Source organism: Lepidochelys olivacea, assembly GCF_965140295.1.
Source record: "Lepidochelys olivacea isolate rLepOli2 genome assembly, chromosome: 2".
In the NCBI taxonomy this organism is placed as follows: domain Eukaryota; kingdom Metazoa; phylum Chordata; order Testudines; family Cheloniidae; genus Lepidochelys; species Lepidochelys olivacea.
In genome coordinates this window covers 119,522,306-119,549,139 of record NC_140412.1, presented here as the reverse complement: position 1 = coordinate 119,549,139, position 26,834 = coordinate 119,522,306, and the positions used below count along the sequence as shown (strand labels likewise).

The 26,834-nt window shown below is 45.1% G+C and overlaps 2 protein-coding genes across 4 annotated transcripts in view; one reads left to right on the top strand and one right to left on the bottom strand.

Moving 5' to 3' along the window:
* ECI2 (enoyl-CoA delta isomerase 2) overlaps window positions 1–6,871 on the bottom strand; it is a gene marked incomplete at its 5' end in the record, with an annotated part of 63,451 nt that extends 56,580 nt beyond the window's left edge. Inside the window, one exon of one of the 2 annotated variants that reach the window (XM_084622018.1) lies at window positions 6,627–6,871. In XM_084622018.1, coding sequence (XP_084478144.1) covers window positions 6,627–6,871 — 245 coding nt within the window. The remainder of the gene's footprint in view (window positions 1–6,626) is intronic. The other variant, XM_084622021.1, reaches the window with a different exon arrangement.
* A 36-nt stretch (window positions 6,872–6,907) lies between these two features.
* Window positions 6,908–26,834, top strand: part of LOC311517159 (uncharacterized protein) — a 31,194-nt gene continuing 11,267 nt past the window's right edge. The window contains exons 1-3 of one of the 2 annotated variants that reach the window (XM_084621729.1): window positions 6,908–7,189; window positions 8,072–8,165; window positions 20,829–20,892. In XM_084621729.1, the coding sequence (XP_084477855.1) occupies window positions 7,173–7,189; window positions 8,072–8,165; window positions 20,829–20,892 (175 nt within the window). In that variant the 5' untranslated portion in view covers window positions 6,908–7,172. Of the gene's footprint in view, window positions 7,190–8,071; window positions 8,166–18,987; window positions 19,054–20,828; window positions 20,893–26,834 lie in introns of those variants that run through there. The other variant, XM_084621730.1, reaches the window with a different exon arrangement.

Below are 26,834 nucleotides of genomic sequence, written 5' to 3'. Positions count from 1 at the left end.
GTGGCTACACTCTTTCAGGGTAAACCTTGCTGTTAACATTACATACATAGCACATGTGCTTTCGTTACAAGGTCTCATTTTGCCTCCCCCCACCGCATGGCTACCCCCTCCCCCCTCCCCGTGGCTAACAGCGGGGAACATTTCTGTTCAGCCATAGGCAAACAGCCCAGCAGGAACGGGCTTCTCTGACAGGTTTCAGAGTAACAGCCGTGTTAGTCTGTATTCGCAAAAAGAAAAGGAGTACTTGTGGCACCTTAGAGACTAACCAATTTATTTGAGCATGAGCTTTCGTGAGCTACAGCTCACTTCATCGGATGCATATGAAGTGAGCTGTAGCTCACGAAAGCTCATGCTCAAATAAATTGGTTAGTCTCTAAGGTGCCACAAGGGCTTCTCTGAGTGACCCCTGAAGAAAAGCACCCTATTTCAACCAGGTGACCATGAATGATATCTCACTCTCCTGAGGATAACACAGAGAGATAAAGAACGGATGTTTTTTGAACGCCAGCAAACATACACTGCAATGCTTTGTTGTACAATGATTTCCGAGTACGTGTTACTGGCCTGGAGTGGTAAAGTGTCCTACCATGGAGGACGCAATAAGGCTGCCCTCCCCAGAAACCTTTTGCAAAGGCTTTGGGAGTACATCCAGGAGAGCCGCGAATGCCAGGGCAAATTAATCCTTTCACATGCTTGCTTTTAAACCATGTATAGTATTTTAAAAGGTACACTCACCGGAGGTCCCTTCTCCACCTGCCAGGTCCAGGAGGCAGCCTTGGGTGGGTTCAGGGGGTACTGGCTCCAGGTCCAGGGTGAGAAACAGTTCCTGGCTGTCGGGAAAACCGGTTTCTCCGCTTGCTTGCTGTGAGCTATCATCTTCTTCGTCCCCAAAACCTGCTTCCGTGTTGCCTCCATCTCCATTGAAGGAGTCAAACAACAAGGCTGGGGTAGCGGTGTCTGAACCCCCTAAAATGGCATGCAGCTCATCATAGAAGCGGCATGTTTGGGCCTCTGACCCGGAGCGGCCGTTTGCCTCTGTGGTTTTCTGGTAGGCTTGCCTCAGCTCCTTAAGTTTCACGCAGCACTGCTTTGAGTCCCTGTTATGGCCTCTGTCCTTCATGCCCTGGGAGATTTTGACAAAGGTTTTGGCATTTCGAAAACTGGAACGGAGTTCTGATAGCACGGATTCCTCTCCCCATACAGCGATCAGATCCCGTACCTCCCGTTCAGTCCATGCTGGAGCTCTTTTGCGATTCTGGGACTCCATCATGGTCACCTATGCTGATGAGCTCTGCATGGTCACCTGCAGCTTGCCACGCTGGCCAAACAGGAAATGAGATTCAAAAGTTCGCAGTTCTTTTCCAGTGCATCTGAGTGGAGAGTGCTGTCCAGAGCGGTCATAATGGAGCACTCTGGGATAGCTCCCGGAGGCCAATACCGTCGAATTGTGTCCACAGTACCCCTAATTCGACCCGGCAAGGCCGATTTAAGCGCAAATCCACTTGTCAGGGGTGGAGTATGGAAATCGATTTTAAGAGCCCTTTAAGTTGAAATAAAGGGCTTCATCGTGTGGACGGGTGCAGGTTTACATTGATTTAATGCTGCTAAATTCGACCTAAAGTCCTAGTGTAGACCAGGGCTTAGTCTGTATTCGCAAAAAGAAAAGGAGTACTAGTGGCACCTTAGAGACTGAGAGAGTAACATTTAAAATACTAGTAAATGTTACTAAGTGACAAGTGTATCACACTTACCTTATCACCTACAAAACCCAAGCACTAAAGATCAAGGAAATTAATAGACCTAAATCTTATAGTGCCCCAAAACTCTAATTAACTTCTATCAAATAGAAATACATATTTCATCACAATACCCCTGCTGACTTCAGTGGAAGCAGGATTGGCCCCTTAGTATATCCAATGACTGTACTGTTATGGGATGCGTTAAATTAAACCATTTTGTGGCTGGTGGGTGTAACTGCCGCTCTCCATTAGAAACAGTTAAATTCCTTTATGAAATAATTGTTGTCTCCAAATCAAAGGACAGGCACATGTCACCACTCAGAACAAAGGCACACCTGAGGCCACTCAGGAATTTGAACTATGCAAGTAGAGTGCTCCCTAGGTATCCTGGAGTGTGGGGGGGAAACATGTGCGTGAGAAAGCGAGAATGACACAACGGGCAGACTGTCACAGCCTGGACAAGCATAGTGTGGTGCTGGCTAAGAGTTTCTTTGCTTACAGCTTCAAGGAAAAAACAGGATTTTGTACATTCCTTTGTTTGTACAAACAAACAAGATTGCATCAAAGGTACCCGACTCCACCCTCAATTTCTCCCCCTAAGAAGACCAACCTGCAAGACCCCATATTTTTGGCTAGCCACTCAGGCCAAAAAGGGTAACACCATACTTCTTTACTGGTCCCTTCACAGTGGGGATGGAAGATTGGTCTGTCATAAGAATTGTAGATAGGTGGGACAAACTTTCTAGCTCATATCAACTGGGGTTATTAGCGATAAGGACAGAGTGGAGGAAGACCAAGGGACATGTGGATAGGAGGAGGTTGTGACAGAATAATATCCTGGACAAACCTTACTTAATTGAGTTAAGCCTTATTCAATTGAGCTTAATATCTTTACATTTTAATACAATTAATTTTCATCTCTGTGTCATTGTATTTCCATGAGAAGAGTAAACAGGAGAACAGCAGGCAGGGGTGATTAGTTAAATTCACTCAGGTTGTAATATCTCCAGAGAAACTCTACTCCCTGGAAAGATCCACATATACTAGTTCAAACTGGATTCTCCAGAGACCAATAAACGATTTTTGGATAAATAGCCTGGTTTTAAACTGGCTCAGGGCCTTCTTCCTGATCCAGCAAATGGACAAAACCTCTGGTATGAAAGACCCTAGACCTTAGAGTAGGGTTGGAAGGACTTGGCCTACTGAGGTTCATAAAACTGGGTACTTTTTCTGAGCTGAAGCTGTGTTGAACTTGTTATCACAAAGGAAATCCCTTGGGCAGGATACTGAAGGATTGCTCCTGCCAGAGCCCATGTTAGAACTGGGATGATGCATGCCAATAAGCTTATATCAGAACTATGCAGCCTAGAAATAGTTGGTCAGAAGGAAGTGGGACATGAGTCTCACCAAAGAAATGCAATGGGTGGGGAGCTGAAAGCCTGACAGTGGTGCCCTTGCTGGAGCCCCAGGGGAAATACTGGTGCAGTTGGTCTGAACTGTTATATGGATGGCCTCTATCCAGGGGTGGCTCATCAGCTTAAGCAAGTGAGGCACAGCTTAACCAAAGAATTCAGAAGCCAATTCCCAAAAGCTACATTTTTGTGTATATAAAGATTAAGGACAGTTATTTTTTTTATTTATATATACATATATCCAGAAGAAGCACTTGTGATTGGATTTAAATTCATGTTACTCACACCCTCTCCATCTCCGTAATGCCAAAAAAATGTAGTGCTGTGGATGAGGCTCAAATCACAGTATAGGTAGTAGTGCCTCAAAGCTGCCTTGTAACTATGGCAACTAACCCTGCTGAGGAGCCACTTTGAGGGCACTGTTGTGCTAGCCAGGGCTTGCAGGGTTGCAGAAGTTAAGGCAGTTCTGCCAGAATGGAAGCAGGGTTCCCTCCCAGCACTGATACAGTGGAAATGCAGGGGGGCTACCTACACCACTGAGGGGCCTAAGACACAAGGATACAAGTCGCAGGGAAAGCTGTAGACATCCTGGGTTGGCAAATTAGAGACTCCCGGCCAGGATTACAAAGAACCCAGTGAGCCCCTGGCTGTGGGGGGAGGCCACCCCACTGCTGAACAATTCCTGCCCTGGGACGGCTCCCACACTCCTGGCTGGTGAGAGAGTGCTATATGACAGCAGAGTTGCAGAGGGCTCCCTGCACAACCACAGGGCCAGTGACACTGGACATCTGCAAATGCAATGGGGAGGCTGCTGCCTTGGAAGGGCAGAACAAAGGCACTCCCCCTTCCAGGCCAGGACTGCAAGGAGGAACGTGTATATTGGAATGTCAGAGTTTGTGATAGGTGCCTCACCTGTCAATCACCAGCTGCCACTAACTGAATCCCAGCTGAAAGGAGCAGCAGAGTGGATAGTCCCCAGCAGACAGCGAAGAATGAACGAGACAGAAAAATAGGTTTGTGAGCTTGACTGTTGGGATGATTTTGATATAGGTCAACATGTGTTGATCAAATGCCTCAGAGGGGAGGATACCAGGCCCAAACCTTTTGTCAAGTCAAAGCTGATAAAGGATACACAAAAAACAGCCACATTTTTGGCGTGCTATTAATGTCATATGAGCCAAAAAAAGCTACCAAAGCTGAACTCAGCTGTTTTATAGCAGAGCAATTAACTATTTTTTTTTAAAAAGTACCTTTGAGAGATGATTCAAGTCACCAAATTAGAATCTGGATTTCAAGCACTTCAGTGTTCAGAAGTATTTGGATCTGAAATTTTGGTTCAAGCTTATGTATTGTATAACTATTACAGTGCTTTAATATCTTTTTTAAACTTGACAGGCACATTTCAAATGAAGGTTTTTTTTCAATCAACGTAATGGATTTACCCTCTCACATGCACATGTCTGAAGATGACGAAAATATCTACCAACAAATTGTTTCCCTCGGGTGCTCCTGGCTGCAATGTAATAGTTTATCTTGTTTGGAGTGTCAGAAGCCTCAAATTTCTCCCCGGAACCCATTTTACTTGCTCACTCCATCCTTGTATATCATGCTCTCTATGTAGACACATCATATGGGAGAACTTGACAGAGCACTATTGGAGCTGAATTGTCAATTAGAACAAGATGATAAAGGTCACAAGATCAAGTAGCTTACAGATTTACTCAGCTTGCCCCATAGTAAGTGCTCATATAAACAAACACTGACAGCCTATTTTGCCTGTTACTACTTGGAGCACTTCTGTCATTGAGGATTATGTGCTATCTTTAGAAAAGATCAGCAGATCTCCTTTGAATTATTCAACAGTGGAATTACTGATTTAAAATAAACCAGTTTTGAAATAAAGAACCAGGTTCTCTCTGAAAATTTACAACTTTAAAATATTGTGGATCTGTGACTTTCATTCAGCACTCTCTGAAAATCTTTTAGAACTTAAAGGGACACTTTGGGGTAAAAATCTGTTTTTAAAATCAGTTGATATTACTAAAAAACCAAATTCATTCAAAAAGAAAAGGAGTACTTATGGCACCTTAGAGACTAACCAATTTATTTGAGCATAAGCTTTCGTGAGCTACAGCTCCCATCCGATGAAGTGAGCTGTAGCTCACAAAAGCTTATGCTCAAATAAATTGGTTAGTCTCTAAGGTTCCACAAGTACTCCTTTTCTTTTTGCGAATACAGACTAACATGGCTGTTACTCTGAAACAAATTCATTCACTACTAATACTATTTGGCAATTCATTCAGCCTTGATGAAGAAAAGACTTATCAGTTTCACTTTCTGGTTCTCACAAGCAACCACAATACTGCAGGTTTTTTGGTTACTAACTCTTTACAAGACAGTTTTTAAATCTTCACTGAACAAGAAGTGTTCGAGTTCCAAATACTGCAACTATTTATACATATGCTAAACTTTAAGAATGAAATTAATTCCACTACCTCAGTGGGACTACTTGCATGTTTATCTTTAAGTATGTAAATATTTGAAAAAGACCTAACATGTTCATGCCACTTTAAAAGTTTATAAAATTTCTATTATATTTTCTCTCTAACACTGACAGCAACTGTATCACTGCAGAGAAGAGAACATGTGAGACAGCTTGTGACCCCTAGAGCTGTTTATATTAACTAAACACTGGGAATAAACACAACTTGATAGCAAGACTATTACTTTTAACTTAGAAAGATAACATGTCTTAAATGACAAAGAAGTGGTTAAAATTCAACAGGACTCTTTTGTAATAAAAAATGACCCTGCAGCCTGCAAAATAAATTGAGGGAATGAACTGAGCAAAAACAATTTTTCTGGCAGCAGAAAACGCCTATTAGCCTATGTGTGAAAAGTGAGACGCTAAAACAAGAGTTACCTAGCTCTGCAGGAGGAAGAAGTTTGTTACACGTTAACATCAGCACTAGAATTTTTCTTCAAAGGCCAACCCTGGCCAAAGCCAGCAGAAGTGACTGTCACTGATGCCTCACTGTAAGGATGCCTGTTGCCAATACATAGACCACCCGGACCCTTTCCCCTCCCTGCTGGGCTCTCTGGCCCCTATTGTTCCCTAGTTCTCCCTCTCCTTGGGAGTAGCTGGGTGTTCTCAGGGACTGGGGTGGGTGGCATGTCCTGTAGGGTGGGACCCTGGAGGAGGGAGCTGGAGCTTGCACAGGACCTCACAGCCATGCCCACAGTGGGGGGAGGGCAGGGAGGCTCCATGTTATTCTACACAGGCCCCCGAGGGGCGCCCCTGCCTGTGAAACCTTCCACTCCTAACCAGGAGCCAGCCAGGCGCTGGACTGGGGTTTTCGGCGGGTCCCGCCTCGCAGCAGGCTAACAGGACGCCCCTGCTCGCTCTGTCAGTGCCCAGCCCCCTTCCCTCCCAGCCCGGGAGCTCCAGCCTCCCTGGCGCCCCGCAGCCGCTCACCTTGCCCCACAGACCGGGCGCAGCCGCAAGCTCCGGGCCAAGCGGAAGGCGGCGGCGGCAGCTGCCATGCAGAAGCCTGGCGCAGAGAGCAGCCAAGCGAGCTCCGGCTCGTCGGAGGCGGCTGCAGGACAAGGCCCCGGGGGAGGAGCCGCTGCCACCGCCTCCTTCCCTGTCCTGCGGGGCGCGCCTGGCAGGGGGCGCCTGGGAGCGGGCTGCGTGTGGGTGTGAGGGGCGGCGTGTGACATGTGAGGCAGGCATGGGGGTGAATGAGGTACAGACACTGTGTGTGTGTGTGTGAGAGAGAGAATTTGCCTCTGAGAGGGGCAGTGAAGCTGTGGGGAGAGGAGAGATTGTGTGTATGGGGAGAAGTGTGAGCGAGAGAGACGCCAGTGTTGGCAGCGGTTTCAATAGTGACTTTAACCCCATTTAGTAGAGTTGGGACTTCGCCGTCAGATTTTTGTGTGGCAGAAAATGCAGCATCCACCGGAGTGAAATGTGCGGTGCAAGAGCAGTTCTGCACTAGTTCTACAAACCAGACGCAGACACATGTCTACACTAGAAAGGTAAGTCGGCTTATATTAGGTCGACTTACTGCCACTGCAGTAATTACTGTGGTGGTGCATGTTCACACTACCCTCCATGGATCGGTAGTGTGCTTCCTTGCCAGGAGCGCTTCCACTGACCTAAGAGGTGCAGCAGCTCCCTGCCAGAAGCCCTCCTGCAGCACATGCTCCTGTGCAGCCCCCCTTCCCGGCTCTCCATTACCCAGGGGGAACGGAGGGCAAGTGGCCCCAGGGACTTCTTGGCCCTGGTGAGCAGGGTCCAGATGCCTGGGCTTCTTGCCCTGGCTCTCAGCTGAGCACAGGATCCAGACACCCAGCTGGGCTCTGGTTGCCTGGCTTTCTTGTCAAATTCAGGGCTTTTGCCGTGAAATTGAGAAGACACCCAACAGCCAATGTAAGTAAGGCAGTGTCTACGGAGTTAGAGCACATTAAAGCAGCCCCAGGCACCCTAACTCCTGACCTGTCCACACTGGCAAGGCACTTATTTACAGCTGGAGCACTCCTGGTAATCCACCTCCAAGAGAAACATAACGCCTTGGCTGAAACGCCATGGCACCAGTGTAAACGAGGTGTTGCATTACTGCGCTGTGATCAGCCTCCGGAAATGTCCCATAATCTCCTTAAGTCAAGTGGTCGCTCTTGTCATTGGAAGAAAAGGAGTACTTGTGGCATCTTAGAGACTAACCAATTTATTTGAGCATAAGCTTTCATGAGCTACAGCTCACTTTATCGGATGATGAAGCTGTAGCTCACGAAAGCTTATGCTCAAATAAATTGGTTAGTCTCTAAGGTGCCACAAGTACTCCTTTTCTTTTTGCGAATACAGACTAACACGGCTGCTACTCTGAAATGACTCTTGTCATTGTTTTGAACTCGCTGCAGGAATGCAGATATGCCTTTCAAAGCTCCGTTTCTGACAGCTGGCTGCTTATCTGCTCCGAGACAAAGGAACCATTACTGTGGAATGCCGCTTGCTGTGAGTGTGGGGTGGGGGGGAAAAGGGGGTCTGCTGCTGTCTGAACGTACAAGACAGCATGCTGACACACTCTCAGCACCCCAAAAACCAACTCTCTCTCCCCTCACATACACAAAACACACTCCTTGTCACACTCCACCCTCCTCCGCATTTGAAAAACACGTTGTAACCACTTGAACGCTGGGATAGCTACCACAATGCTCTGCTCTCTGTGGCGTTGAAAGAGCTGCTAATGTGGCCACACCAGTACGCTTGAATCTGACAGTGTGAACACACTGCAGAGCTTTCCCTACTGTGCTCTCCGAGGGATGATTTAACTCACAGCACTCTACATCTGTAAGTGTAGCCATGCCCACTGCGTCACCCTAACTACACTGACAATAAGCATTATGCCTCTCATGGAGGTAGAGTTATTATGTCCGTGTAGTAGGGCACTTACATCAGTGGGATGTAAGGTTGTAGTGTAGACACTGACATAATTAGGTCAACATAAGCTGCTTTACGTCAACCTAACTGTGTTGTGTAGACCAGCCATATGACTAAAGCCTCATCTACACCACAAATACTTTGCTGGTATAGTAGCTTATGCTAACAGAAGGAGTTTTTCTGCCAAGCCAGGAATATTAGCTATGTCAGTTGTGCTCTTCTGTCAACATAGGTCAGGTGTACACCTAAATATTAGGTCAACCTACCTACATCACTGAGGACTATAAAAAATTGTGTGCGCAAAGCTCTGTAGTTATGTTGACCTAGACCACAGTTTAGACGCAGCTAGGTTGATGAAAACATTCTTCCATCAACCTAGTTACTGCCTGTTGGATGGGTGGATTAACTACATCAATGAAAAAATCCCATCTGTCAATGTAGGAAGCGTCTACAGTACGGTGCTACAGCGGCACAGCTGCAGTGCCATAGCTGCTGTGCCACTGTAGTGTAGACATGCCCATAGTTGACATAGTTGCATGTACGCTGGGGGTTTACACTGCGGTTTTTGTTGGCATAGCTAGCAGTAGTGTTTTTTTCACACCCCGGACCAACAAAACTATGCCAAATAGGGGCACAACCAAAATATTCCTAAAGAGGGGGCCCAGACCTAGCCGCAGGCTCTCCTCCTGCTTCTCCCCGATACCCAGTCTTGAGCTCTCTCACGCTGACTCTGCACTCCAACCCATGCTCCCCTCCCTGCACCCAGCTCCACACACACACACCCCTCCTCCTGTCTCATACCTAGCCCTGCACTCTTCCCCACACATTGCCCCACAGCCACAGCCAGCTCCATCTTTCCCCCCTGCGCCTAGCTCCGCAGTCTCCTCATCCCTCAAGCTCTTACCCAGAGAGGCAGTCAGGCTGAAGACCACCATTCCCACCAGTGGCCAGGCAATGCTGGGATTCCCAGTTTCCATCCTGCTTCTGTGTCTGTTTTCCCAGGAAGCATTAAAAGCCCAAATCCACTTGCCCCCAGAACTCCTGGGTACTGGAGGTTCTTGATGCCTCCTGCTCCAGGGATTGGGGGTGCCCAGTACCCATGGACACTGATTGGAAGGACTGCAAAAGCGTGTGGGAAGAGTAAGTGTATGGGGTTGCAATGCCACTTGTATTTGGCCCGGCAATCTCTCCGTCATGCTAGCTCAAGTGAGGGGTTGGAGCGGGGGGTGGGGGAGAGTTGGACATCTTGCTCCCACCCCACCTTGTTGCGCCCTTGATGCAAACCAAAGTTCCTAGAGTTGACCTGGCCTAAGTGATAAAGAGCAAGGTGATCTGAGGACTCCAGTAACTGCCTGAGTTTCCTCACTGCCATTTTCTCAACCATCTTTCTCAAGAAATGTAATTTAAGATAGTCAATGAAATTGGGGATAGTCAGAAAAATTGCCAGTGTCAACACTTGTTTTTTTGAGCAACTCTAGTAATAACTTGCTCCAGGAATGCTGGCACCCTACCCTCCCAAAAAGAGACATTAATAATTTTCACCAGTGAATCCAGAGTTTTTCACGTGATTTCACTAGCCATGAAGAGATGGGTCCAAGCTGCAGGTACCAATGTGAATATTCTCCCTATATTTCTAGAACCTTAGTGAACAAAACTGGCTAAAACTCAGCAGGAAATGGTATGTTTTCTTCTCTGTGCACATATCTGTCATCACACAAGTAACCAAACCTAATTGACCCAGAGTAGCTTACAGTGTAACAAATGGAAGATGTCTGTTTAACTGCCCGTGAAGACTAATTTAAAATAACTGGTTGCTGGAAGATCAAAAGTGAATCTGTCCAGGAAGGAACCTTGTCATAGGAATAGAAGTTCTAATATGAGTTCATCAAAGAACTTCTTCAGCAAGGGTCTCATCACCCAGATGATTTAACAGGTTGTCTTCTAAATCTGGATGACCACGTAATCTGCTTCTACATATTGTACCCAGGAATTAAGTAAAACTGGATCTAGGGATGTGCAAATAACAATGGCAATTAGGAGTCAGGGCACTGGGCTGGAAGTAGAGCTGGTCAGGGAATTTTCAGTCAACGTTTTTTCTTTGAAAAATACAGTTTCCACAAACTACAATTTTGATTTTGCTGACATTTTTAATTTTCTTATTTTTTTATCAAGTTAAATTGAAACATTTGACCCAAATTGATATATTTTAACATTAATCTGTGCCCACTTGAGCTGTCATGGTGCCTTATGGGATTTGTAGTTTGGGTTTCTCATGACCCTATAAGTGTTGATTACACCAGGAAGCACCTAATGCAGGGTAAACAGAATAGTTCCTTTGTTTTATTAGGTAGGTGTGTGATGCCATAAATTCCCACAGGGGAAATTTAGAAACCTGAATTCAGGTTATGGCGGATAAAAATCTATTAAGTTAATTTTAAAAACATATCTACTTGTCATTTTGAAACTAGAATATGCATTCTGTTAGTGATTTGAGATCTCATCAGTTGGTTTAGATTTTTAAAAAGCATTCCTGTCCTCCTTTAAGGCATAAACTTATTGTCTGATGGGTTTCCACATTCTACCGATGGAGAAGTTCTTGAAGTTTCAGCATATACTAAATACACTGGCTATGAACCTAGAAGAAAAGCACAAAAAATATTACTTTCTCAAAGAGTAAAAGGAATAGTATGCCATCACCCCTCCAAAAACTCGTAATAGAATCATAGACGTGTAGGACTACAAGGGACCTAGTACAGTCCCTTGGCCTCAAGGCAGGACTGCATAATAACTAGACCATTCCTGACAGGTGTTTGTCTAAGCTGTTCTTAAAAACCTCCAATGACAGAGATTCCACAACTTCCCTAGGCAATTTGTTCCTGTGTTTAACCACCCTGACACGTAGGAAGTTTTTCCTAATGTCTAACCTAAACCTAACTTAGAATCATAGAATATCAGGGTTGGAAGGGACCTCAGGAGGTCATCTAGTCCAACCCCCTGCTCAAAGCAGGACCAATCCCCAATTAAATCATCCCAGCCAGGGCTTTGTCAAGCCTGACCTTAAAAGCTTCTAAGGAAGGAGATTCTACCACCTCCCTAGGTAAGGCATTCCAGTGTTTCACCACCCTCCTAGTGAAAAAGTTTTTCCTAATATCCATCCTAAACCTCCCCCACTGCAACTTGAGACCATTACTCCTTGTCCTGTCCTCTTCTACCACTGAGAATAGTCTAGAACCATCCTCTCTGGAACCACCTCTCAGGTAGTTGAAAGCAGCTATCAAATCCCCCCTCATTCTTCTCTTCTGCAGACTAAACAATCCCAGTTCCCTCAGCCTCTCCTCATAAGTCATGTGTTCCAGACCCCTAATCATTTTTGTTGCCCTTCGCTGGACTCTCTCCAATTTATCCACATCCTTCTTGTAGTGTGGGGCCCAAAACTGGACACAGTACTCCAGATGAGGCCTCACCAATGTCGAATAGAGGGGAACAATCACGTCCCTCGATCTGCTCGCTATGCCCCTACTTATACATCCCAAAATGCCATTGGCCTTCTTGGCAACAAGGGCACACTGCTGACTCATATCCAGCTTCTCATCCACTGTCACCCCTAGGTCCTTTTCCGCAGAACTGCTGCCTAGCCATTCGGTCCCTAGTCTGTAGCTGTGCATTGGGTTCTTCCGTCCTAAGTGCAGGACCCTGCACTTATCCTTATTGAACCTCATCAGATTTCTTTTGGCCGAATCCTCCAATTTGTCTAGGTCCCTCTGTATCCTATCCCTGCCCTCCAGCGTATCTACCACTCCTCCCAGTTTAGTATCATCCGCAAATTTGCTGAGAGTGCAATCCACACCATCCTCCAGATCATTTATGAAGATATTGAACAAAACCAGCCCTAAAGTCTAACTTGCTGTAATGAAAGCCATTGCTTCTCATCCTATCCTCAGAGGTTAAGGAAAACAATTTTTTCACCCTCCTCCTAGTAACAACCTTTTAAGTACATGAAAACTATTAGCGTGTCCCCCCTCAGTCTTCTCTTTTAGACTAAACACATCCAGTTTTTTCAGTCTTTCCTCATAGGTCATGTTTTCTAGACTTTTAATAATTTTTGTTGCTCTCCTCTGGACGTCCTCTAATTTATCCACATCTTTCCTGAAAAGTGGCGCTCAGAACTGGACACAATACTCCTGCCAAGGCCTTATCAGCGTAAAGTAGAATGGCAGAATTACTTCTTGTGTCTTGCTTACCACACTCCTGCTAGTACATCCCAGATTGATGTTCACTTTTTTTTGCAACAGTTGACTCATATTCAGCTTGTGACCCACTATAAACCCCAGATCACTTTCTGCAATACTCCTTCCTAGGCAGTCGTTTCCCATTTTGTAGGTGTGCAACTGATTGTTCCTTCCTAGTTGAGTTCTTTGCATTTGTCCTTATTGAATTTCATCCTATTTACTTCTGACCATTTCTCCATTTTGTCCAGATCATTCTGAATTCTAATCGTGTCCTCCAAACTACTTGAAGTCCCTCCCAGCTTGGTATTGTATGAAAACTTTATAAGCATACTCTCTATGGCATTATCTAGATCATTTATAAAGAACCAGGAGCAAAGGGGACAGCCTGTAGTCCCTGGCATCGCTGGCAGTGGGGAGCAGGCCCAGGTCCCTCACTGAGCTCTGTCAGGGTCTGAGACAGAGTCGCTGTGGCCCTGCCTGGGTGCTGTTTAAGGGCCGCTGCCACACTTGGAGATAAAATCCCAGGAGGGGATCCGTTCCCATGGAGTCCTATTGTATCAGTGAGGCTGGGTTTGGAGCAGGGCCAACGCCTTCTGGGTCATATCCCTAGGCAGGCCGGAGACACTGCTGAGGCCAGAGGGTGACTCCTGTCTGACGGAAGTGCAGAGACATCATCTTCTGGTTTTGTCTTGATCCCCACTGCCTGCCTCACCGCAGTCGGGCGATGCTGCGCTGCTTCGGGTTGGGGAAAGAGGGGGAGAGGGAGAGACCCTACAGAGCAAAGGAGAGCCAAAACTTCACTAAATCCTTGATTCTGCTGGCCAAGCACCCCAGCTGCTGGTGGGAAGTTATCCAACCCTGCCTCTCCCAGCAGGAGGCGCTGCAGGGCACAGTGCAGGAGCACTGGCTGTGAAGGGTTGTGAGCAGAGTCCCCCTCGCCTACAGGTGGAGTTGCCCTGGCTGTGGGTTGTGTGACAGAGATTCAGTGAGGGGAGCCCTGCTTTCTGTTATGTGCCAGCCCTGCCTGCCTCATGCCAGCAGGCAGCGGCTCAGGAGTGCCCACTGGGCGAGAGTTTGCCCCACTTTAGTGGTGAGCTGCCCCTACAGAGCCAACCTGTCTGGCACTAATCAGGGGTTAGTGCTTGTGCTGGCTGCTGAGGGAAAATGAAGCGAACTTGCATTGGGCTGGGCCCCTCTGCCAGGGCCCCTCATGTCACGCACTGTATTTTTCCATGCTGGGGGGATTAAAGCACTGGCAGAGCTGGGGCTTGGGCCCCTTCACCACCTTAGCAACTTCCTGCTCGTTCAACCCTTGTGTGTGGGAGAGTTTTATACTACCTCCGCCCAGCCCAGAGGCTGGAAGTGGCGGTTGGGTCATTGCACCAGGCTGCCCTCACCTTCCTGGGATCCTGCCAGAGCAGTAGATCCAGCTCCTGCTTTTCCAGGTGTCCCTTTCTGCCGGAGCTTTTCACAATGGCTTCTTGGAAAAACACTCAGAGGCTGACAAAGGGGAGAGAGAGGCAGGAGAGGCCTGCTTTCCTACTGCAGAGATTCCTAGCCAGGGGCTGTGGGGTACAGGCTCGGTACATCTCTGGGCAACATCTGTGTCTCTGGGCAGGAAGGGGTCATTCTAGGGAACTTCCCCCCACCCCCAGAAATAGAAGAAAAGCCTGGTAGCTACAGCTTTAAACAACTTCCCGGGATGGTGATAGACTTGGAGTGGTTCAGACAAGATTAGCTGTGTTTTCAAAAGACATGCTTTAATCCATCCTCTTGGCAAAATTCTGCAGCTTGTATGTGCGAGCATGGGGCTGGAGGGGCTGGGATCCCTTCTGGTTGGAATCTGTGATTTCCTGTTCATCCCCTTCCTTCATGGGCCATGGGGAGAATGGGATTGCCCATATTGGCCTTAACGTGCTCCCAACACTTGCTGCTGTGCATTGGGATGATGAGCATAACCAAATTTGGGAATTGGTCCTGCTTTGAGCAGGGGGTTGGACTAGATGATCTCCTGAGGTCCCTTCCAACCCTGATATTATATATTATATATTGAACAGAACCGGACCCAGGACTGATCCTTGCGATCGATTCGATATGCACTTCCAGCTCAGCTGTATACCCACTGACAATTATTCTCTCGGAACGGTTTTCCAACCATTATGCACCCACCTTATAGTAGCTCCATGTAGGCTGTATTTCCCTAGTTTGTTTATGAGATGGTGATGCAAGACATCAAAACCTTTACTAAAGTCAGGATATACATCTACCACTTTCCACCTATCCACAAAGCTTGTTACCCTGTCAAAGAGTGCTGTTAGGTTGGTTTGACATGATTTGTTCTTGACAAATCCATGTTGACTGTTATTTATCGCTTTATTATCTTCTAGGTGTTTGCAAATTGATTGCTTATTTGCTCCGTTACCTTTCCAGGTACTGGATGGTTCACATCAATGGAGTTTTCGTATTTAGTTAACAGAATTACATATTATTTATTTGCACAGGTAATTTTAGGAAACTCTCATCATTGCACTATCATAGGAACATCTTCAGAAGTGGTAGCCATGGTGGGAGAGGGAGTATAGACAAGATTGAGGCATTCTATGGCATGAACAAATATAGATGAAGCCTACTAGGCAGGCCTAATACAAAAGGAAGAACATGGCATCTCCAAACTAAGTAAAACCAATGTGACTTGAGAGGAGGGTGAGAAAATGAGAAGAATCTTCAGCTTTTACCTTCTCTACAAATAATTTTTAAAAATCTTGAGGAAGAACCCAACAAGAGAGGCCATCGTTTGTAAGATTTTTGGGCCATATGAGCTGAAAAATTTCAGTTTCAAGAAGGGACCATTAGATTGTTTAGTCTGATCTCCTGTATAATGCAGGCCATTGAATTTCATCCAGTTACGTCTATGATGAGTCCAATAATTTGTGTTTGAATAAAGTATATCTTCTAGAAAGATATTCAGTCAGGATCTGAAGACATCAAGAGATTGAGAATTCTCTGCTTTGTTTGGTAGTTTGTTCCATTGGTCAGTCACCCTCACAGTTAAAACATGTGTTCTTTATTTATAATTTGATTTTGCGTGGCTTTAACTTCCAGCCATTGGTTCTTCTTATGACTTTGTCCACTAGATATTTTCCCCAAACTCTACAGGGATTGAGCTGTGGAACCTTCTCAGGTCCCCTGCTTATCCCCCCTTCCCCAGCTCCCTCAAATGACCACCACTTGCCTCTTCACTATTCTCAGCCTGTGGGGACACAGAGGGGACTCAGCTGGTAATTTACGAAGGACACACTCAAATTGTGGTGTTTGTGAGGAGGTATTGTAAACCTTTTTCTTTTTTATTACATAACATTGTTTATCCAATGGCTATGTGTATAACATATTACAATCATATTGCTAGAAACAAATTACCAAAATTAACAATATAATTCCAACAATAAATATGGATATTTATGAAAAATTATCAAGTCTTAAAGGTTTCTCAGATAGAATATAAGGGGGAGAATGAGGAGTACACTAATTACGGAGACATTTAGACATGAAGAAAATTGAAGATTTTGCTATTTATATGTAGTTATCTAGCACTAAGCATTATCAGAAAAAATATTTGTGCTTTATTTCCCTCCCGCACCCCTCTTCCCAGGAGAGAATACATTTAGAGAAAGGGCAGCACCTAACTATAATTTTAAGTAGTCTTGCAGGAACTTTGATAAATATTTGATGGGTCTGAGCAAACATCAAACATGCTTTTGTACCTGGCGCAGAACTGTAATAATCAATGTTTTCTCCCACAAATAGAAGAGTTCAAATGGTAAATTTACTCTCCCATCTAAAATACATGACTGACCTACTTATTAAAATAACTACATCCCTGGAGGAAATAACAGCACTCCACAGAGATCAAAAGCCAAATCTCACTTGTTTGAAATGTCTGCGTATCTTGAGCAGTATTATACAGGTACCACTGTAAAATGCACTTGTCATTGCTTCTACCTACACAGAATACTGCTCAAGTCAAAGGCATCATAGAGCTACTTTCTAAATTATCTTTAGTCCATTGTGGTAAATTTTCTCTCACTTGTAGCTGTGCAATTCTATAAATAGAAGGCAGGAATATCAAAATGTGCTTTTTCTCCCAAACATAAAACATGAGTGGGTATACTTTCAATTAAATAACCTAATTTTAGGAGAATGAAAGCTTTCAGTTGCCTCTTCTGCTTCATGAGCATAGTGGTGTGATTATCTCCAAGTGGTACCTATTATCTTTTAGTTCTCTATGGTAACTGTACTTCTGGGTTGCAGAATTCACCTTCATCAACAATTAGGGAATGAATGAATAAATAAATAAATGAAAATTCAACCCCTCTTTTTATCAGCATATTATCTAACTAAAGAACCAGCAGAGCTAGTTCATAATACCATGAGCCTATACCACAGCTAACTGTGAAAGCTGTTACTTTGAGAGCAGAATGAAACTGTGACCCCTATAAAAAATTCATAGGATTGCAGAACATAAAAGTGTAAACTGTGCTAACTGCAATGCATGTTGCCAGCTGTGTTTTTCTAATGCTGTGGGTATTGCTAAAAGCTTAGGAATGGGCTAATATGATGGTGTCAAGTAATTGTTAATGTAAAAAACAGAATTCCTCAATGGAGAGTAAGCAGTGGTCTATTTAATCCTTTGCAGTATTTCATTACTTATACATTATATTATTTAGTAAGTGTGCTTACTATACCTTTAGCACACTTATTCTGTCTGTTCTCACAGCATCATATGGCAGAGTTTTTCACATCCCAATAATTCTTTAAGATTATCTTAATTAATTACTTTTATTACAGTAGTGTCTGCAGGCCCCAACCAATGATTGGGGCCCCATTGTACTTGGCATGGTGCAAACAGAGAATAAAAGATGGTCCCTGCCCTAAAAAAGTTACAATCTAAATTGAAGACAATAAAACCTTAATATCTACTATTAAACTTTTCTTCCTCCAGCTTCAGCTCATGACTTTACATTTTAACTGTTCGTTGATGACAGAACATACCATGCCCTTGTATGTTCCATTAGGTACTTGAAAACCATAATGGCTAAGATTTTAAAATCCCAGCTAATTAAATCACCTTTCAATCTCCTTCTCTCTCTCTCTTTTTTCTCCTCAAACTATATCTATTTAAGATTTGAATCTTCTCTCACGATACAGCCCTTACATACCATTAATCAATTGTGAAACACTTTTCTCTATTTTCTCTAATACCTGGAAATACATCTTTAAAGTTTTCCAAAATTGTATATAACATCTCAGATGCAGAAAGGAAGCATGATCTAGTGGTTAACAACAGGACTAGGAGTCAGGAAAGCTGGGTTCTGTTGCTGGCTGTGCCATAGACTTGCTGTGTCACCTTAGCCAAAATTAAATCAAATACAGCTGAATTTTCAAAAGTAGCCACAGATTTAGGATGTGTCAGTTTCTGTGTCCAGTTTGAGACACTTTGGATCTATTTTTTCATTAGAGTTGTGAGAGTTTAGTATTTCTGAAAAGCTGGCACAAGATTTCTCACGTTGGGCTCCGAAAAACTGATCTACCTTAAATTCATTTTGAAAATTTTGGCCTTAACCTCCTAGTAACTGTTTCCCTCTCTGTAAATGGAGGTAATAATACTTACCTCACAGTGGTGCTGGTGAAATTCATTAATGTTTGTGAGTACTTTGAGAGCATCAACTGAATGATGCAAAGTGTTTTTATTGGGCCATATCCTGATATCACTGATCAGTCTTCCTTCAGGCAAAACTCATAGCCCTGGTCTACACTAGGAGTTTAGGTCGAATTTAGCAGCGTTAAATCGATGTAAACCTGCATCCATCCACACAATGAAGCCCTTTATTTTGACTTAAAGGGCTCTTAAAATCGATTTCCTTACTCCACCCCTGACAAGTGGATTAGCGCTTAAATCGACCTTGCCGGCTCGAATTGGGGGTACTGTGGACACAATTCGATGGTATTGGCCTCCGGGAGCTATCCCAGAGTGCTCCATTGTGACTGCTCTGGACAGCACTCTCAACTCAGATGCACTGGCCAGGTAGACAGGAAAAGAACCGCAAACTTTTGAATCTCATTTCCTGTTTGGCCAGCGTGGCAAGCTGCAGGTGACCATGCAGAGCTCATCAGCACAGGTGACCATGATGGAGTCCCAGAATCGCAAAAGAGCTCCAGCATGGACTGAATGGGAGGTACGGGATCTGATTGCTGTTTGGGGAGAGGAATCTGTGCTATCAGAACTCTGTTCCAGTTTTCAAAATGCCAAAACCTTTGTCAAAATCTCCCAGGGCATGAAGGACAGTAGTGTAGACATACCCATAGAGAAGCTAAGTAAGCTAAAGCTGAGTAAGGACTGAGTAGAAACCTCAGAATATGGCTGTTTATCAAGGAGCTTCATTTTCAGGTTTTATTTTGTTTAACATTTCCTGGGACTGTGTCAGTGTTTATCACAAAAATTAAAAAATGGGTGAAAACCCGTGCAAAAAATTAACCTCACAGTTTTATGGATAAATATCAGAGTTAATAATGAGGAATGGGAAGATAGAAAAAAGCAACAGGTAGAGAAAAATAAGAGTATTGAAAGTAAAAGCAGTTTAATGCCGTGGTTTATTTCATGAACTGTACATTAACAATATGTACACATATACACACACACATGCATGTGTATGCGTACTACATTGCCTTACTTTAACAGACAGCTTTGCACATACACTTAGGCTAATTTATTATTACCTAATGGAATGTACTGGGTTTTCTCAACATAATTAGTATTTTCATGTACTGAAGTGGTCCAAAATTTGGGTGAAAATCAGTAAAAATGGAATAATAACTTTTGTAAAACCTGGGAATATTTTTAGGTAAAAATTGAAAATGAAGGACCTCACCCATTATTAAGTAAAGCTTTGATCCTGAGATCTGAGCAGTACCCACATCTATGACTGAGAGCAAGTTCTCAGAATCAGGCTTTAAATCCTGAATGCTTCTATGCAGCAAAGCACTTCAACCCAGTTTAACTGTAAATACGTGAGTTGTCCCATTTAATTTTTAATAAAAAGAAAAGGAGTACTTGTGGCACCTTAGAGACTAACCAATTTATTTGAGCATAAACTTTTCGTGAGCTACTTCATCGGATGCTTGAGCTTATGCTCAAATAAATTGGTTAGTCTCTCAGGTGCCACAAGTACTCCTTTTCTTTTTGCGAATACAGACTATCACGGCCGTTACTCTGAAACCTTTAATTTTAATGGGATTACTGATGTGTTTAAAGTTAAGCACATGATTAAGTACCTTGCTGAATAGGAATGGGGTTTTTCGGGTGTTTAAATGCTTTGTTGAATCAGGGCCTAAATTCTAAGGAAAGGACTCTACCCTGAAAGGTGCTGAGCACCCTAGATGTAATCTAGCAGGTTTAATTTTAATCACCTGACTATTCTATTGAAGTCAGTGGGAGTTTTGCCTGAGTAAGGACTTCAGGATTTTGGCCTATTTTTAAAATTCTAAATAATCAGAGTTATGCAGGATTTGGCATAGGCTTTGAAAATTTATAATAATAATTATAATATTTAATTAGAAATAATATTAAAAATGAAAACAGTTAATAGAAAAATTGTATCAAATATATCTTGTTTTGAGCTGCCTGCAACATTTCCTTTGTTTTCAAGAAATGTTTAATTTGTTGTTTAAAGTTTGTAACCAGTTTTTATATGAAACTGGGAGGCAGATTTTTAATCTCTAAAATTACATATAGATTCACAAGGCTAAATTTTACCCTTGAATATGCATGTGAGGCTCTCCTCTGAAGCCAGCGAGAGCCCTCCACACACATCTGTGTGGAGATTTTGGCTCCAAGATATTAACATTTTTGTCAAATAAAAATGTGTTGTTACACCTAGTTTAAACTTGATACAATCTGAAATAGCCTGAAATGTCATATAATGGAACACTAATTCAATGTTTACTATTGCAGGAGTGTCAGCACCAATATAATGAAGCTATAGGACTCTCTAGAGAGGGCAGCGTGAGCTCATTTGGTAAGTTGCCTTAGGTTTATTGTTTGTCAAACAAGTCCCTAATGGCTGGCAATGCCCTCCTCTAGAGTTTTATTGCCACTATATGTTAATGATGAGTCAAAGATGATTGTATTTTTTCAGCTGCATTTTTTTATTGTTGCTCCTCCATTTAACTTGATGTGGCATATCTTCAGATTTTGTTTTTCTTTTCCACATATTTTCCAAATATACCTGTTTGCTTGCACATTCCTCACATTCTACACTATAGACTTTGGTTGACCCAAGTTACATCCGCATAAAGATGTGTTAACTATATGTAAAGATGTGTTAACCCCCGGCGTAGACAGTGCTATGTCAATGGGAAGGCTTCTCCTGTCAAGATAGCTTTACTGCCTTTTGGGGAGGTGGAGTACCTACACCAATGGGAGAAGCTCTACCATCGGCCTAGGTAGCGTCTTCACTGAAGGCATGGCTACACTTGCTGATGTAGAGCGCTGTGAGTTAAACCAGCCCTCGGAGCGTGCAGTAGGGAAAGCGCTGCAATGTGTTCACACTGTCAGATGTGAGTGCACATTTGTGGCACTTGCAGCGGCATTGGGAGCAGTGCATTATGGGCAGCTATCCCACAGAGCACCTCTTCCCATTCTGGCACTGTGGCTTGTGGGAAGGAGGGGGCGGGGCATTCTGGGTCCTGTCTCAATGCCCCGTGATGCATCGCTTTGCATCCCAGCAATCCCTGTGCTTCCATCCACATTTGCCGCCATCTTTCAACGTTTTTTGTACTGCGCGTTCTGTCTTCCCTTTCGGTCTGCCGGAATGGATCCCGAAGTGCTGAGGAATATGCTGATGGGTCTCGCCAGCGTGTCACGTTTGGCAGTTGAGTTACTCCTTAAGCTACAAACTGACAGTGAGGAGTCCGATGATGATGTTGACTCGCATAATGCATACAACACAAAATTGCTTGTGGCATTAACGGACATTCTCACCACCGTGGAATGCCACTTTTGGGCTCGGGAAACAAGCACTGAGTGGTGGGATCACATCGTCATGCAAGTCTGGGATGACGAGCAGTGGCTGCAGAACTTTCGGATGAGAAAAGCCACTTTCCTGGGACTGAGTGATGAGCCCCCATCCTACGGCACAAGGAAACGAGATTGAGAGCTGCCCTGCCCGTGGAGAAGCGGGTGGCTATTGCAATCTGGAAGCTGGCAACTCCAGACAGCTACCGATCGGTCGCTAACCAATTTGGAGTGGGAAAGTCGACCACTGGAATCGTGTTGATGCAAGTTTGCAGGGTCATTAATCGCATCCTGCTCAGAAGAACCATGACTCTAGGTAACGTGCGTGACATTGTGGCTGGCTTTGCACAAATGGGTTTCCCTAACTGTGGAGGGGTGATAGATAGCACGCATATTCCAATTCTGGCACCAGCTCACCTAGCCTCCGAGTACGTTAATCGGAAGGGCTATTTCTCTATGGTTCTCCAGGCACTTGTGGATCACCGTGGGCGTTTCAAATGAAGGCTGGCCTGGAAAGGTGCATGACACACACATCTTTTGGAACACTGGCCTGTTCAGGAAGCTGCAAGCTGGGACTTTTTTCCCAGACCAGAAGATCACTGTAGGGGAAGTTGAAATGCCCCTTGTGATCCTTGGAGACCCTGCTTACCCTTTAATGCCAGGACTCATGAAACCCTACACAGAGTGGTAGCAAGGAGTGGTTCAACAACAGGCTGTGCCAGTGCAGAATGGCTGTGGAGTGTGCTTTTGGCCATTTAAAGGGCCGCTGGTGCTCTCTGTATGGGAAGCTGGACCTGGCCGATGACAGCATCCCCACGGTTATATCCACGTGCTGTACCGTCCATAACATTTGTTAAGGGAAGAGTGAAAGATTCACTCACGGATGGAACTCAGAGGTTCAACATCTGGAGGCTGAATTTGAACAGCCAGAGAGCAAGGCTATTAGAGGGGTCCAGCGTGGGGCTGCAAGGATTAGGGATGCCTTGAGGGAGCAATTTGAGGCTGAAAGCCACCAGTAATGTTTCGTGCCCTGCACAGAAGTGAAGAGCAGTGGTTCCAATGTTAGTAGGAATCTGTGTTTTCTACACTGACTTGCAGTGCCTGTTGCTTTCCTGGGCTAAGGTATCTTTTACTTAATGCAATAATAAAGAATGTTTTCAAAGCCAAAAAATCCATTTATTGAAAAGAAACACAACTGCTTGGGAAACAGAAAGGGCAAGGGGGGGTAGGGTGGGGAACGGTTCAATCACAGATTTGCGTATGTCCTGTTATCATACTCAGCCTTCCTGTCTGGAGTGCCATCCAATGAGTGCTGCACTTCAGGCTGGCTAAAATGCATGGTGATGGGGGTTGAGTGCAGTGGGTAAGGGTCATAGTTTGCAGGGCTGGGTGGTGAAGCTAGAGGTGTTGGAGGCAGCTGGTGGCAATAAGAACCTGGATGTGGGGGAAAGTGGGTTGGAGGTGACATGGGGGCACCAGGGAAAGAGTTTTGGGACAAGGGCTGCAGAGGGGCAGGCGCGGAAGTGCTCTGCCTGCATTGCTACGAGCACCTGTATCAAGTATGCTTGGCTCTCCATAATGCTTATCAGCCACTCCGTGCTTTGGTGCCGGTGATCTGCATTCTGCTGGCGGACCCTCCTTTCACTCTCCCGCCACTCCTGCACTTTTTGATTTTCATTAAGGGAGTGATGCATTACTTCATGCAGCATGTCCTCTTTGCATCTATGTGGCAGCTTCCTAATTCTTTGGAGTCTTTTGGCCGGTGATAACAAGGATGGCTGAGATCTCAAGGTTGCATCTGTAAAGCCAAAATCCAACACTTAACAGAGGCAGCATTGTTCACACCAGACAGAGAAATGATTCCCCCAAACTTAAAGACAAGCACAGTCTACACAATAGCAGAATTTGCCCATCCCAAAGCGAGCGCACATAACCCACAGGAGCCCCAAAATGGTGAGTAAGCACAGGGGCAAGGGAGACTGATTGTTTCATGGCCCTACTCTTCTCTGGGTTCTGTGCCTTGGGGAGAGCCAACAGTTGCAGGGGGCCCCTATACTGAACACTGTCCCCACATTTTCCACAGGAGTTCATCCTGGAAGATATCTCGCTGCTGAGGGTGACCTGTGAAGCAAGGGAGGGTCTTCTACTGCAATGCGGCTTCCTCCCTGGCCCATATGCAGCTTGCCTGTGTGCAGCAATGGTTCCCCCACCCCTCACGGCACAGTGGCGCGGACATGTTAGCCTGACTGAGACAAAGAGCACAGTAGCTCTGCCAAGGAACCTACGCAAGCACATTGCCCAGCTTCTGCATGAGACCTTTGAAGAGATCATTGAGGGCAATTACCACAATGTGAGAGAGCACATCAATGCCCTATTCTGCATCTAGGCATGCATGCAGCCCTAACCCTCCTCGTCCCAAGAGCCTGCACCGAACAACTTCCTTCCCAAAATAAAAGCCGCTTACCGGGCACCTCCTCTGGTGTTTGTCCTTCCCCAGGGACCGTCCGCTGCGACTGGCTACCTTCCTCCTGGCTTGAGAACAGCTCCTGGCTGCATGAATCTAGGGATTCTGGGCTGTCTCCCTCCTCCTCAGCACCCTCACTCCTGCTTTCCTCCTCTTCCTCCTGCCTTGTTGAACTGGGCTCTGAAGTGTCCATTGTGGTCCTGAGAGTGGAGGTGGGGTCGCCCCCAAGTATTGTGTCCAGCTTTGTCGAAATGGCAGGTTTGCCTCGCGGGCTTTGCGGTAGGCATTCCACAGCTCCTTCACTTTAACCCTGCACTGCAGTGCGTCCCGGTCATGGCCCCTTTCCATCATGTCCCTTGATATCTGCCCAAAGGTAACATAATTCCTACAGCTGGAGCGCAGCTGGGACTGGACAGCTTCCTTCCCCCAAACGCTGATGAGGTCCAGCACCTCACCATTGCTCCATACTGGGGATCGCCTGGCGCGTGGGGGCATGGTCACCTGGAAAGATTCGCTGAGAGCACTCCACGCCTTGCTGAGCAAACAGGAAGGGGATTTTCAAAATTCCCAGAGAATTTAAAGGGCAGGTTTGATGGTTGGTCACCTGAGGGCAGGGCAGTAGAGTTCAAAGTGATGGCCAAAGTGGCTAGAACAGGCATTGTGGGACACTTCTGGAGGCCGATCAGAGTGCATAATAGACCAGGGCATCCACACTGACGCCACAGCGCTCCAGCCGGGGTGCAGCAAGCATTATGCTTTTCACTGAGGTGGATTACCAGGAGCGCTCTAGCCGCAGAGTCTGGGTGCGCTACGTGCCTTGCCAGTGTGGACCCGTCGTGAGTTAGGGCGCCTGGGGCTACTTTAATGCGCTCTAACTCGCAAGTGTAGCCAAGCCCATATACATCTGCCCAAAGCAAGTGGTGGTAAAAATGCATGAACTGTTAACATATTTATTTATTTATATATTGGTTAATAAAAGGCCCACATCCTGCAATATATTCCATACGGGCAGACCCCTGTAACCATACAGAGCCACATTTGCTTTAATAAGTCTCTGCACAATGGACATGAGTCAGCCCACTTGAAGCAGCTTACAGTATCAGGGCCCAAATGTGCGATATAGTTTACTCAAAAGTTAAATCATATGCAGTGTGATGGGATGTCCACTCCATACATGGCTTGAAGGGGTAAATTAGCCAATTAACCTTAGGCTGCACCTGGAGAAAACCTAGGGAGTGCGAGTACCTAATTCCAGATGAAGTCCAGCTGGGGAGAGGAGATACACAGGATCTGTAAAGAGAAGAAGTTGGCAGGCTGGGGGAAGAAACCTGCAGTTGCACTCCCTGATATAATGGGGAAGATCAGGCAGCTGTAAAGGGAGAGTAGAATGCAATCCAGGAAGGAGCAGTAAGGACTGGGAGAATAAAAGTCCAGAGCTACTGGGTTGAGGGTCCCTGGACTGCAACCCGATGTAGAGGGTGGGTCTAGGTTCCCTAGTAGCCCCTGGGGACGTGGCACAAGCCATGCAGAGGACAGCAGACTGCCTGGGAGTCCTGGAAAGAGTTTGTTACATGCCCCCAAAAGGGGAAACAAATGTGGTCACCTGGCCGGAGGGCCAAGTCACGAAGAGGGAGCCCCTTAAGTGGCAAATGGTGAGAGGACAGGTAGGAGGAGGTGCCACCAGTGAGTGGACTCCGTGACATGCAGCTTCTCCTATCACACTGATTTAAAAGGAGTTATATCATACATGTTATGGGTCATAGGGTTTTAGTTAGGGACTTAGCAAAGATAATATTGATATGTACAGGTAATAGGGAGGAAGAGTAGTCTAGTGGTTATGGCATTAGCCTGAGACTTCGGAGACTAGAATGCAATTCCTTGCTCTGTTACAGACCTTGGGCAAATCGCAGATGGCCAGGAAGGTGCTTTGGTGCCTAAAGATGCAGATAGAAGCCTAGTGGGATTTTCAAAAGTACCTAAATGCCTAACTTACAATATTTTTTGTTGGGGAATTTTCTAGTTTTTCAAAAATAAAGATTAGTTTGTCACAAAAACTTTTTGTGTGAGGCCAACATTTTTCAAACCTAAAATTAAGCACCATCTTTTCATTTTTCTCTGAATTGTGTTCTTGTCTTCTCCTTTGTTTGTTATCTTCTCATCACCAACAATCTCCTCCTCCTTCCCAATCCTCCTTGCTTCTCTTCCTTAAATTACTCCCTTAATCTTTTTCTTTTACATCATACACCTTAAATCTATCCTAGTGCAAGTAACCCTCCAAAACCATCTCACCCGTAACCTACACATTGAGAAAGCTGTCTTAAGTGATTATCTCCCTACACCCCAAAGTCGGGATGTGTGGAGTGCCCTTCAAATTGTTTTTCAGAGTCTCAGCTTTTAGGGTTTGTTTTTTTAAAGTGAGACTCTGGCTGTCACGATTGCAGAGAAAATCTTCAAAATGTGAAGAAAGTGTAACAGATGCA